This window comes from Pipistrellus kuhlii, unplaced genomic scaffold, assembly GCF_014108245.1.
Source record: "Pipistrellus kuhlii isolate mPipKuh1 unplaced genomic scaffold, mPipKuh1.p scaffold_m20_p_3, whole genome shotgun sequence".
Taxonomy (NCBI): domain Eukaryota; kingdom Metazoa; phylum Chordata; class Mammalia; order Chiroptera; family Vespertilionidae; genus Pipistrellus; species Pipistrellus kuhlii.
The window spans coordinates 161,870,824-161,883,815 of record NW_023425529.1 but is presented as its reverse complement, the minus strand read 5'-3'; the positions used below and the strand labels follow the sequence as shown (position 1 = coordinate 161,883,815).

The 12,992-nt window shown below is 38.4% G+C and overlaps 1 protein-coding gene across 1 annotated transcript in view; it reads right to left on the bottom strand.

Moving 5' to 3' along the window:
- Window positions 1-12,880: 12,880 nt before the first annotated feature.
- Window positions 12,881-12,992, bottom strand: part of CUL4A (cullin 4A) — a 71,215-nt gene continuing 71,103 nt past the window's right edge. Inside the window, exon 18 of the mRNA XM_045588806.1 lies at window positions 12,881-12,946. Coding sequence (XP_045444762.1) covers window positions 12,896-12,946 — 51 coding nt within the window. The 3' untranslated portion in view covers window positions 12,881-12,895. The remainder of the gene's footprint in view (window positions 12,947-12,992) is intronic.

Here is a 12,992-nt window from a genome sequence, read left to right as displayed (position 1 = left end):
ACTGTAAAGTAGTTTATGAACAATAATTTGTTAGCAATGTAAATATGTGAAAATGTTATTTGAGCCTGGGTTGTCTCTAAAAGTAAACTTAAATTGACATAAATTGGAGAAATTCTAAAATATTTTCATTTTCTTCTGATAATGAGAAGCTACCAAATAGCCCTAGCTGGTTTGGCTCAGTGGGTAGAGTGTCGGCCTGCGGATTGAGGGGTCTTAGATTCCATTACCGGTCAAGGGCACATGCCCTGGTTGCAGACTGGATCCTGAGTAGGGGGTAATGCAGGAGGCAGCTGATCAATGATTCTCTCTCATCATTGATTTCTCTCTTTCCCTCTTCCTCTCTGAAAGCAATTAAAAGTTAAAAAACAAAACAAAAAACCTACCAAATAATCTTGAGTGTAGAAACAAACAAACAAAAAAACCCTCTGAATTGTCATTTCCACCTGAAGCTCCTTCCTATGTTGGGAGAATTACTTCCTTTGTGAATAAGGGTAGTAGACAGGGCTCCTGGTAGAAACTGAAAAACAAACAAACAAACAAAACACAACAACAATAAAAAACAAAAACAAACAGATGATCACTTTTCCAGCCTTCCTAGCAGCTTAGGTCTGAACTTGGCCAGAGTTCAGGGTGTTAGACTAAATCAGGAATCAGGTGGTTGCAAAGAAGCTAAATGCCTGAGAATCTGGTGTTTGATGGTGATAGCAGCTGCAGCCTTAGCAAAATGGAATTTCTGGAGACAGCGGTGAAGTGCTGGATCTCCCTGGGTTTGTAGTGTGTGTTTTGCTGTGGTGCTCCTGCTCTCATATCTGCTGTTTCCCTGGTACTGTTCTGCATCCTTTTTGGAAATTCTGTGAACTACTCAAAGTCTTTGCAGCAAGTTATTCTTCTGCTTAGATCAGTTAGTTCCCATTTCTATTGTGTACAACTTAAGAGTCTTTGCCCAGGACATGCTTTGTGTACAGTCTTCTCTTTTAATATTATAACCTCATAAAAGACTAAAAGTAATGTATAGCTGCAATAGGACAGAGTATAAATAACAGAAAGTCAAAGACTGAAAATGAAAGCAAACATTATATGTTGCAACATTTTTTTATAGAGTATGATAAAATATGGTGGATTTTTTATTGCTTGTTTGGTTTTGTTGTCTTGAATCCTTGATATCGGCTGGGATCTAATCTATTTCTGATTGAAGGGAAGACATGGAAAAGCAAACCCAATGAATGACTCCATGTCTTCTGACTTCTTCCAGGGGAGTAGGGAGCTTTTTTTTTTTTTTAATAAAGCAATGAGAGCAGTATGCAATACAGAGATTTGCTTCAGAGTTGCTTAGCAGAGTTGAGGAGTTGACATTGCTTTGATAATAATGAACAGTATCAACACAATTAAAGACAGGGGCCTTTTTGTATCTGAAATAACTAAAGCTTCAAAGCTGGGAATGCATATTTCCCTGAAGGCTTGTGCCACTAGGAGAGTCTGGTAACTTATAAATGGGCTCAGTATCTGAATTAGATAAATGGTTGATAGGAAGTAAAATTGAGATAAGCAGGCTAAGCAAGCAGTCTGAGCTTTTATCCTCCCTTTTGCTCCAAGTCACAATTTTTCTTGAGAATTGGTGAGTGAAAATAGTAATTTTGAATAGAGATGTAATTTTTAGTTTTCTATTTTTTAAATACATTTTTTTTATTAATTACAAAGAGAAGGGATAGGAAAAGAGATAGAAACCATCCTATCTAATAAAATAGTAATATGTAAATTAACCAGTCAGGTTGCTGAGTAGAGCTAGGGATTAAGAAATTGAAGAAAGAAAGAGACCAAGAGGCAGAAGTAGATTCATTAAGCTTGGGTTCTAGGTGGACGCCATCCTCTCTGATGGAGAGGCAACAAGCGGCCAGAGCCACACAGCAGGTTTATTTTATAGGGTCAAAGGAGCTTATTTGCATTCTTAACTAGGCTCTAGCATTACTGGATTTACATATCTAGACCCGCCCCTGCTGACACCTGGACAACGGTAAGTAAAGGAGTCTTTACTTTTGGATGACTTGCTGCTTTCCCATATGCCTTTACTTTTGGATTCATGTGCCTTCTCAGGTGGCCCTCTACAATGCACCAAACCTCTATCCTACGTATCTAATAAAAGAGTAATATATATATTCACAATATATGTGTGTGTGTGTGTGTGCATATATATATATATATATATATATATATATATATACACACACACATATATTGTGAAAAAAAGCAATGAATTCTGTTGACTATTGTGGTTTATTCTCCCCTCCAAACTTGTTTTGCTTTGGATTCTTGCTTGAATATTATAAAACAAACCTCAGACATCATATTTTTCATGTACTTTTTTATATGACAATGCCATTATCTCATTTAATATAAAACCAAAACCTAATAATTCATTTGTAGTTAGTTTCTAGTCTATGTTCACATTTCTCCACTTGTTTCAAAAATATATTTTTATAGCTCGTTTGCTCAAATCAGATCCAATCTGGTCTGTATATTGCCTTTGATGGTAAGTCTCAAGTCCCCCCTCCTATTTTGCATATCACTTATTTGTTGGGGAAACTGGATCACTTTTCCTATAGGATATCCCAAAGTTTGGACTGACCTGATTGATTTCTTGAATAGTCATCTTTTTCTTTACTCCAGTAAACTGGATGCTTTTGATCAAGAGGCTTAAGTAGATCAGGGTCATTTTCCCCTGGAAACATGCTTCATAAGTAGCACTAGACTCTCACCACTCAATGTTAAGGGTTGAAAGCGACAACCAGTGGTGCTGGGCTGCCTGTCACTGCTTGAGCCAGTTAAGCGGAGATAGGATGGAGTCATATATGAGCATTTATTCCAATAATGCTGGCAGTACGGGAGAGCAGCAGGTCATCTAAAACATCTGCTCTACCCTTCCCCATACACCAAAAATTATGGGGCGAAGGACAAAGATTACATGGGAAAGTAGGAATTACAGGCATGGGAAAGAGGCAAGTATAAAGGTTACAGGTTATAGGTAGGCTGGGGGTGTTGCAAAAGGTGGGTGCCTCTGGGGCCAGATTGTTTTAGCAATAAGGTTGTTAATCTCTCTGAGATGATAGGCATTCTCAGAAAAGGAGAATGGACTGCATTCCATGTTAACGCCCATGTCCCAGGGCATACAGCTCTGAACTGGGTTAGACTGTGCTTTCTCTAGTCAGAACAGAGCAATCAGGGTTAACAGAGCATGATTAATATTTCTTATAATCCTAGGTATTCCCCAGTGTTTTATTTCTGCCCCTAACATCGTAGGACTGCAGCACTGTATTGGTTTTGCCTGGGGGCTTATTAGAAATGTACTCTCAAGCCCTACCATGGGCCTGAATCAAAACTTGCTTTCAACGAGCTCCTTGGGGTCTTTACAGGTGCATTCAAGGCTCTGCTGTGAATTTCTTTTCTTTCTTTCTTTTTCTTTTCTTTTTTTTTCTTCTTTTTCCTGTGAATTTTTGACTGCATTGCATCCGGAAGCATTTATTACCTGGTTGGCACACTTTAGAGAAGTTGTCAGCTGGCCCCATCTGTTACTGAGGAAGGATAAAGACAGGATAAATGCCTGATTTTGATTCTTTTATTTATCTGTTTTAGTGGTGCCTAAGCAACTTCCAAAAGTGAAGTACAACTTAGGAGTAGTGGTCGGCAGACCCAAATATCAACAGTACAACAACTGACATTTCTTTTGAGAGCCAAATTTTTAAAACTTCTTCTAACACCACTTCTTCAAGATAGACTCGCCCAGGCTGTGGTATTTTGTGGAAGAGCCACACTCAAGGGGCCAAAGAGCCGCATGTGGCTTGTGAGCCACAGTTTGCCGACCACGGACCTAGAGTGAACTCTAATGTAAACTGTAGACTGAGTAATGATGTATCTGGGTAGGTTCATCAAGTGCAACAAATATTCCACTCTGGTGGGAGTATTTGGTAGTGGGGTTGGCTGTGCGTGTATAGAGTAGAGGGTATAGGAAATTCTGCACTTTCCTCTCAATTTTGCTAAAACTGCTCTAAAATATAGTTTATTTTTAAAAAAGTGAACCATAACATTTAGAAAATTTGTTTGTTTTTAAAATATATTTTTATTGATTTCAGAGAGGAAGGGAGAAAGAAGAAGAGAAACATCAATAATGAAAATCATTGATCAGCTGCCTCCTGCATGCCCCCTACTGGGGATCGAACCAGCAACACAGGCATATGCCCTTGACCAGAATGGAACCTGGTATCCTTCAGTCTGCAGGCTGACATTCTATCCACTTAGACAAACCAGCTAGGGTTTGAAAATTTATTTTAAAAGTATTACCATTGCCGGAACCGGTTTGGCTCAGTGGATAGAGCGTCGGCCTGCGGACTGAAAGGTCCAGTGTTCGATTCTGATCAAGGGCATGTACCTTGGTTGCGGGCACATCCCCGGGGGTGGGAGAGGGGGGTGTGTGTGCAAGAGGCAGCTGATTGATGACTCTCTCTCATCGATGTTTTTAACTCTCTATCCCTCTCTCTTCCTCTCTGTGAAAAATCAATAAAATATATATTTTTTAAAAAAGTATTACCATGAATTCTTTTTTAAAAATCTTTACCTGAGGATATTTTTTTCATCAGTTTTTAGAGAGAGTGGGAGTGAGGGAGGGACACATTGATTGGTTGCTTCATGGTTGCATCCCAACCAGCATCAGGGGAAACCTGCTACCCAGGTACGTGCCCTTGATTGGGAATTGAACCCTTGACCCTTACATAGGTCCACAAGCCAATTCTCTAACTACTGAGAACCGTGGATTTTTATATGATCGATATGTTTGAAATCTTTTGTGCTTATTATCATTTTGAAGTGAAAATCCTGTTGTCTTTACTAATGCAGTTTTTCTAGGTATATATACTTTGCGATACTTCTCTCTATGTGGGCTGTCCCCTGTTACATTTCTACCAACAGTGCATGCACCAAAGTACCTACCTCTTCTCCCACAGCCTGAAAAAAGTGTTGTCACACTTTTAGATTGTGGCCAATCAGATAGGTAAGAAATTATACTCCTGTAGTTTTAATTTGCATTTCCTTTATGAGAGAAGCTGAACTCCCTTTTATTTTATTTCATTTCAGACAGGAAGGGAGAGGGAGAGAGAGATAGTAACATCGATGAGAGAGAATCATTGATTGGCTGCCTCCTACATGCCCCACACTGGGAATTGAGCCCACAACTTGGGCATATGCCCAGACCGAGAATTGAACCATGACCTCCTGGTTCATAGGTTGACGCTCAACCACTGTGACACGCCGGCCGGCCTACCATTACTTTTTAAACAAATAACCTGCATTTTGTGCCCATTTTTCTATTGGGTTATAGAGATATTTGTGAAATAAGTCACATTTTTAAAGTTAGTTTGTCGTTTTAAAAATTAATTTGTCATTTGACACTTTACTTGGCTTATGTTACTGTTTTGCAAAAGGTTCTCTTGTTGTTGTTTGAACATGGTTGAATTTATCACTCTTTCCTGATAGCTTTGGATTTTGAGATAGGACAGTCCTTCCTAGTCACAGGTTATGAAAAATACATCTTTTTTTTTTCCTGTCAGCACATGCATAAATTCATTTTTTTACATTAACCGTATCTGTGATTCATTATGATAGATCCTCCCTCCCCCCAACTGGTGGTCGGATTATGACCTAACCTGCAGCCCGGAAATACTTGAGTGACTAACCATGTACCTAATATGGGCTATACATTAAACCACCAATCAACACCTGCCAAATACCCTAAGCCAGTGGTTCTCAAGCTGTCTAATGTCGCAACCTTTTAATACAGTTCCTAATGTCGTGGTGACCCCCAACCATAAGATTATTCTCGTTGCTACTTCATAATTGTAATTTTGCTACCATTATGAATCGTAATGTAAATATCTTTGTTTTCCAATGGTCTTAGGCGACCCTGCTAGCGGTTCTCAACCACTGCTAAGTCCTTGTCCCTAAGTACTTGAGTGACTATGTACATTATATAGATCATACATTAAACCACCAATCAGAGCATGCGAGTACACTAAGCTACCATTCCTTCCCATTCCTCCCCTCAAAAGGAGTGCTCACCTCTGCTCGGGTTGCTGTTCTCCCATTTTGAGACAAGTCTTTTTCCCCTAATAAAGCCTGTAATCCTGGTTTTTGGCTCCTGATTGGTCTCTCACATTATCCTAATGAGGAGTGTGAAGAATGTAGATTCCCCAAGCAAGTGTAGCTCAGTTATTGAGCATCAATCTATGAACTGGGAGGTCAAAGTTTGACTCCTGGTCAGGACACATGTCTGGGTTGCAGGCTCCATCCCCAGTGTGGGGAGTGCAGGAGGAAGTTGACCAATGATTCTCTCTCATCGATGTTTCTTTTCTTTTCTTTTTTTTAAAAATATATTTTATTGATTTTTCTTACAGAAAGGAAGGGAGAGAGATAGAGAGCTAGAAACATCGGTGAGAAACATCGATCAGCTGCCTCTTGCACAACCCCTACTGAGGATGTGCCCGCAACCAATGTACATGCCCTTGACCAGAATCGAACCTGGGTCCTTTCAGTCCGCAGACCCACGCTCTACCGCTGAGCCAAACCGGTTTCAGTTCTCATTGATATTTCTATCTCTCCCTCTTCCTTCCTCTCTCAAATCAATACTATATATATGTGTGTATATATATGTGTGTGTGTGTGTGTGTGTGTGTGTGTGTATAATTTTTTTAAGTGTGGATTGTGTTTTATCTTTTTCTATATAGTACTCCAATTATCCTAATACCATTTATTAAAAAGCTCACCTTTTCTCACTGATTTGAGATTCTATTGTATCATATACTAAATTTGAGACAAACTTGATTTTTTATTCTGTTTTAGTGCCATACTTTTATTTTTTTTAAGGGATTTTTTTAATCCTCACCAGTGGGTATGTTTATTGCTTTTAGGAAGAGGAAGAGATAGAAACGTTGAGGTGAGAGTAACATTGATTAGTTGCCTCTCTTATGCGCCTCTACTGGGGACCAAACCCACAAGCTTGATATGTGCCCTAACTGGGAATCGAACCCACAACCCTTTGGTGAGGATGATGCTCCAACCAAGCCACAGTGGCCAGGGCTCCAGTGTCACACTTTTAAACTTATAGATGTTTTATTTGTAGGTCCAGCTCCCTCATTTTTCTCTTTCCTAAACTCTTTTTTGGAATCAGTACTTCTCACATTTGGCTTCCCCTCTTCCTACCATCTATTTCCCCCAGCATTTTTATCTTCTAAAGAATCCTGTCTTCTTATGATGTGGCTGAAGTAGAACAGCTTCAGTTTTGTCATTTATTTTATTTTTTATTATTTTTTAAAATATATTTTATTGATTTTACCCAGAGAGGAATTGAGAGGGAGAGAGAGTTGCCTCCCACACCCCCCACACTGGGGATGTGCCCGCAACCAAGGCACATGCCCTTGACCGGAATCGAACCTGGGACCTTTCAGTCCGCAGGCCAATGCTCTACCACTGAGCCAAACCGGTCCCGGCAGTTTTGTCATTTTTGCCTTTAGTGATATTTTAGGCTTAATTTGCTCTACAACCCACTTGCTTGCCTTTCTCAAGGTCAAGGGCTGTGGTCAGCAAACTAATTAGTCAACAGAGCCAAATATCAACAGTACAACAATTGAAATTTCTTTTGAGAGCCAATTTTTTAAAACTTAAACTTCTTCTAACGCCACTTCTTCAAAATAGACTCGTCCAAGCTGTGGTATTTTTTGGAAGAACCACACTCAAGGGGCCAAAGACCCGCAGTTTGATGACCACTGGTCTAGGGTATCCATAGAGCTCTGCTCTAACACCAGATAAAATGTAGTTTGTGACAAAGATAAATAATAGATCGCATGACCATACTGAAAGATATGGGAGAGAAGGGATCTGCACTTAGTAACTTTGTGTTTCGCCTGGGTACCCTGCGGCCAAAGACAGCTGTCCTCTAGTGGGTAAATTTATTTTCATGGAGGTGTGGGTTAGCAGTTCATAACTATGTCTACCAGTGTTGATCAAATAAGTAGATATTCTGCAGGTAATGATAATATGCAGATTTCTCACTGCAGAAAGAAGTTAAAGGGAAAGGTGTAAATTAGGGGTGTCGAACTTAATCAGAGAAGGGGCCAAAATCTAAAATCCAGCCTAAATCGCGGGCCGAATGGTTTACTGAACAGTCATAAACTATCATTGTGATGGAAACGCAGCGGAGTGCAGTGATGACAGTGCGGTGTGGGCCACATTGCAAGGCCTGGCGGGACGGATTTGGCCCGAGGGCCTTGTGTTTGACACATGTGGTGTAAATGAATCCTTGATACTGGAACTGGTGTGTATTAGATAATAGATAGATAGATGATAGATAGATAGATAGATAGATAGATAGATAGATAGATAGATAGATGGATGCCTGGGTACAGAAATAAATAGAATTGTGGGTACCCAGGTTAGACACACACTTGACTCCTAATTGGCCACTGAGAGGGTCAAGCAGCAGCAATGATCCAGATCATGGGTTCTAAATATTGCTCTCTAATAAAAGGAACTGGTTCCTTGGATTACTGTTAATTCCAAGGCTGGGCTGGAAAATACAAGGTGAGCCTGGAGCTTTTTGTAGAGCCAGAAAGTAAGGACAGGCTAAGAAAACAAGGATGAGCTTGTCACAGGTACATACACAGGAGGTAACCTGAGAATGCTCCCAATGGCCAAGATCTATTAATGATACAAAGGGCAAGTAAATCATGGCTGGTAAGTGTTAGGCTAGTTAGTGTTAATGAATAACATGTCAGAAAATAGTAACCTTTCAAGTGAAATTTATACTAACAAGCGGGAAAAGGAAGCAAGACTCTCATCATACAATTAAGTAGTATAAATTGCCAGTTATAAAAATAGTGATGAGGATGTAAAGTACAGCATGGGAAATATAGTCAGTATATGTGGTGTCAGATGGATACTAGACTTATCAGATAATCACTTCTTAAGGTATCTAAATGTCTAATCACTATGTTATACACCTTGAAACTAATAATATTATGTGTCAACTGTAATTGAAAACTGAAGTAAGAGCAGGTTGGGAGAAGTCAATGGGATAAAAGGGAGACATGTAATACCTTCAACACTAAAGACTTAAAAAAATAATACCACTGAGAACATCTTTTATACACGTCTTGTGTACATCTCTGATAATTCCTTGAAATACTTAAACCATGGTCACCTTCCTGTTAGAAGGTTATGAAAGAGGATCCCTCTCAAAAAAGAACCAAAACTTATACTTTCTTATAATTAGTAGATTAAGTTACAAATCTTCTGCAGCATGAGAAATTCTGCAATTTTAATTGTGCTCATGTTTCCAATTACTTATCTAGTTGTTGTCTGTGAATCCTGAGGGATGAGGTGGTATGAACTAGCTTATGCTTGTTTAAGAAATGAAATGTAGTTAACCAGAGCCATTGTAGAAGACATAAAATGAGAACTGAAATCAACATGAAGCCACTTCAACATTTGTAACTCATGATTATAACTCAGAGGGGACGGAGAGGGTTTCACAATGGTTCTATGATGCCCGTGCAACACAGAATTTAGCAATAGGTGGGTGTATCAAAACCTTGTTGAAATTATGGCTGAGAAGACTGAAACAAAAAATCTTCAGAGAAGTACTTATATTCAGACAAAGATGATATTAATATTTGTTATTATGGTTACATGGTAGCTTTAATCATCAGTTAATCTGGCCATTGTCTGTTATTAAAAAAAAAAAAAAAGGAGAAAAGTTTAGGACCAAGATAGAAACATTAAGAAAGACCACAGTCACCATGATTACAACTAAGATAAAAAGCCTGGAAAAGGAGCCAGTGTTATCTTGCCTTTTAGTTTCTCCAGGTAAAGCCAGGTAAAAGTGCCCCGTTCATTTTCTTTTCTTCTTGTAACATTTACCTTTCCTTTTTTTTCCTTTTTCTTTTTTATTGCACACCCCCATCAACATTAGCTCCACATCCTTGTCAACACTTGATATTATCATTCTTTTCCATTTTAAAAATTATGATAGCTGAGTAATGCTATCTCATTGTGATTGCCTTTCCTGATGACTGAGAGGTTGAAGATCTTTTTATGTGCCTAATAACTGTTCCCACACCTTTTTCAGGTATTCAGACTTTGTCCTGTTTTTAAAAATGGCTTATTGGGAGAGAACCATGATGGCAGCGTAAGTAAACGCCAGTACTTGCCACCTCCCATAACCACTTCAAAATTAAAACTAAAATACAGAACAACCATTATTTGGAACTGTCTGAAAGCTGGCTGAATGGAAGTCCTACAACTAGAGAAGTAAAGAAGAAAGCGCACTGAGACTAGTGGGAGGGGAGGAGGCACACAACGGGCTGGACTGGTACCCACATGGGCCATTATTTTTAATCCAGAGGGAGATTGTCCCTGCAAAGTCCTCGGTGAGGAGCAGGGGGTCCCAGCCTCACACCAGATGCCCCACCCAGGGTCCGAGAGCTTGGAAGAGAAGTCCTCATAATTTTGGGCTGTAAAAACCAGTGGGGAACATAGAAACATGGAACAGACCGACAAATCTCAGAGGGAAGGGGGGCAGTTGGGGTGGGAAGAGATCAACCAAAAGATCTTTTATGCATTCTTTTAGACAAAGATAATAGGGTGGTGAAGGCCTGGGGTGGGAACTGGGTGCTGGAGGTCAATGGAGAAAAAAAGAGAGATATCTGTAATACTCTTAACAATAAAGATTTTAAAATATATATAAAAAAATGGCTTGTTGGTTTTCTTAATTGAATTGTGTCTTTTTAATATTTTCTGGGTACAAATACTTTAATATATGGTAAATATTTTTTTTCCCATTAAGCTTGTCTTTTTTATTTTTTAGTATTTTTCAAAAAGCAAGCTCTACATTTAATGAAAATCCAATTTATCAATATTCTTTCATCATTGATGTTTCTATCTCTCCCTCTCCTTTATGAAATCAATAAAAATATATTTTTCAAAAAAAATCTTTGCATCCCAACATCATAAAGATGTTTTTCTCCTATGTTTTCTTCTAGAAGATATATGGTTTTAACATCTACAGTTAGGCCTATGATCAGATTTAATGGTGTCAGATAAGAATCAATGTTCACCCTCTCCCCCCTTTCCCAAATATGATAGCTGTTTGATGAAAAAACTTTTTTTAAAAAAACCCCTTACAGTACCTTGGCATATTAGTTGAAAATAACTTGGCTGTATATAGGAAGATAAAATTTTATACTCCCTATTCCATTCACTGAATCTCTGTCTCTCATTTCACCAATATTACAGTTTATTTTTTTAAAATAAATCTTTATTGTTCATATTATTACAAATGTTCCTCTTTTTTCCCCCCTCCATTGCTCTCCTCCACCAGGTTCCCACTCCACCCTCTGCCCTTTCCCTACCCCCCATTGTCCTCATCCATAGGTGCACAGTTTATGTTCAGTCTCTTCCCACATCCCCCTCTCCCCTTTTCCCCAAGAATCATCAGTTCACTCCCCTTCCATACCTCTGATTCTATTATATTCAACAGTTAATATTGTTCATCAGTTTTTTTTTTTAATTTCCTTGGTTTTTAGATTCACTTGTTAATAGTTACGTATTTGTTGTTCATAATTTTTATCTTTATTTACTTTCTCTTCTGAAAGAACCCCCTTCAGCAATTCATATAATTCATATAAGGTACGTGTGTCTCCGTACCTTAGGCTTTTACAGCTCCTCTGCTCTTCCTTCTGGTTTTCTCCTTGCTTCTCATTGTAGAATTTCCAGTCATTCGACTTTCCTGTAGTTCCGGGTAATGTCCATTTTATATTTTAGTTTTATTTTATTGAAATTGTTGTGTGTGGCTGCGGCTAGGTGTTTACTTGTGCAGCCATCTTGGATTCTCTCAATATTAGTTTATTAATTGCTATAGCTTTATAACAAGTCCTGAAATGAGGTTAAGTTCTCCAACTATTCTTTTAAAAATTGCTTTGATTCCTTAAATTTCCATATGTATATCCATATAGAACAACTTTTAATTTTTCTATAAAGGAAAAAACCTGCTGGAATTTCAGTGAGCATTGGATTGAATGTATATATCAATTTGAAGAAAACTAACATCTTAGCAATATTGAATCTTCCAGTGACATTTATAGTTCTTCATTTATTTTAGTTATCTTTTTTTTTCAGTAATGCACTGTAGTTTTCAGTGTGTATGGTTTTTTTATAGTTTGTAATTTATCTCTAGGCATTTCACACATTTCTAGATAATATTGTTAATGGAATGATGCTCTTAAATTTCATTTTCCAATTTTTGTTTCTAGAAATACAGTTGATCTTTGTTTAGTGATGGCACATCCTGTGACCATACTAAACTGGCTTATTAGTTCTAGTGGAATTTTTATAGATGTCTTGATATTTTCTACCTCTGTGATCATGTCATGTGTGAATAAAGATTATATCTCTTTTTTTAAAAATATATTTTATTGATTTTTTACAGAGAGGAAGGGAGAGAGATAGAGAGCTAGAAACGTCGATGAGAAACATCAACCAGTTGCCTCTTGCACACCCCCTAGCGGGGATGTGCCAGCAACCAATGTACATGCCCTTGACCGGAATCGAACCTGGGACCTTTCAGTCCGCAGACCGATGCTCTACCACTGAGCCAAACTGGCTTCGGCAAGATTATATCTCTTTTATCTGTATGCCTTCTATTTCTTTTTCCTGTTGTATTTCAGTGGCTAAGACCGCTAATACAATAGTGAATAAAGTAGACATCCTTGCCTTATCTCAACCTTAGGGGGAAAACTTCATTTTGTTACCTTTAAGCATAATGTTAGCTTAAGTCTTTTGTAAATGGCCTTTTTTCAGGTTAAGGAAGTTCCCTTCTATTCCTAGTTTGCTGAGAATTTTGAATCAACATTGAGAATTGAATTTTACCAAATGCCGTGCTTCTATTGAGATGATTT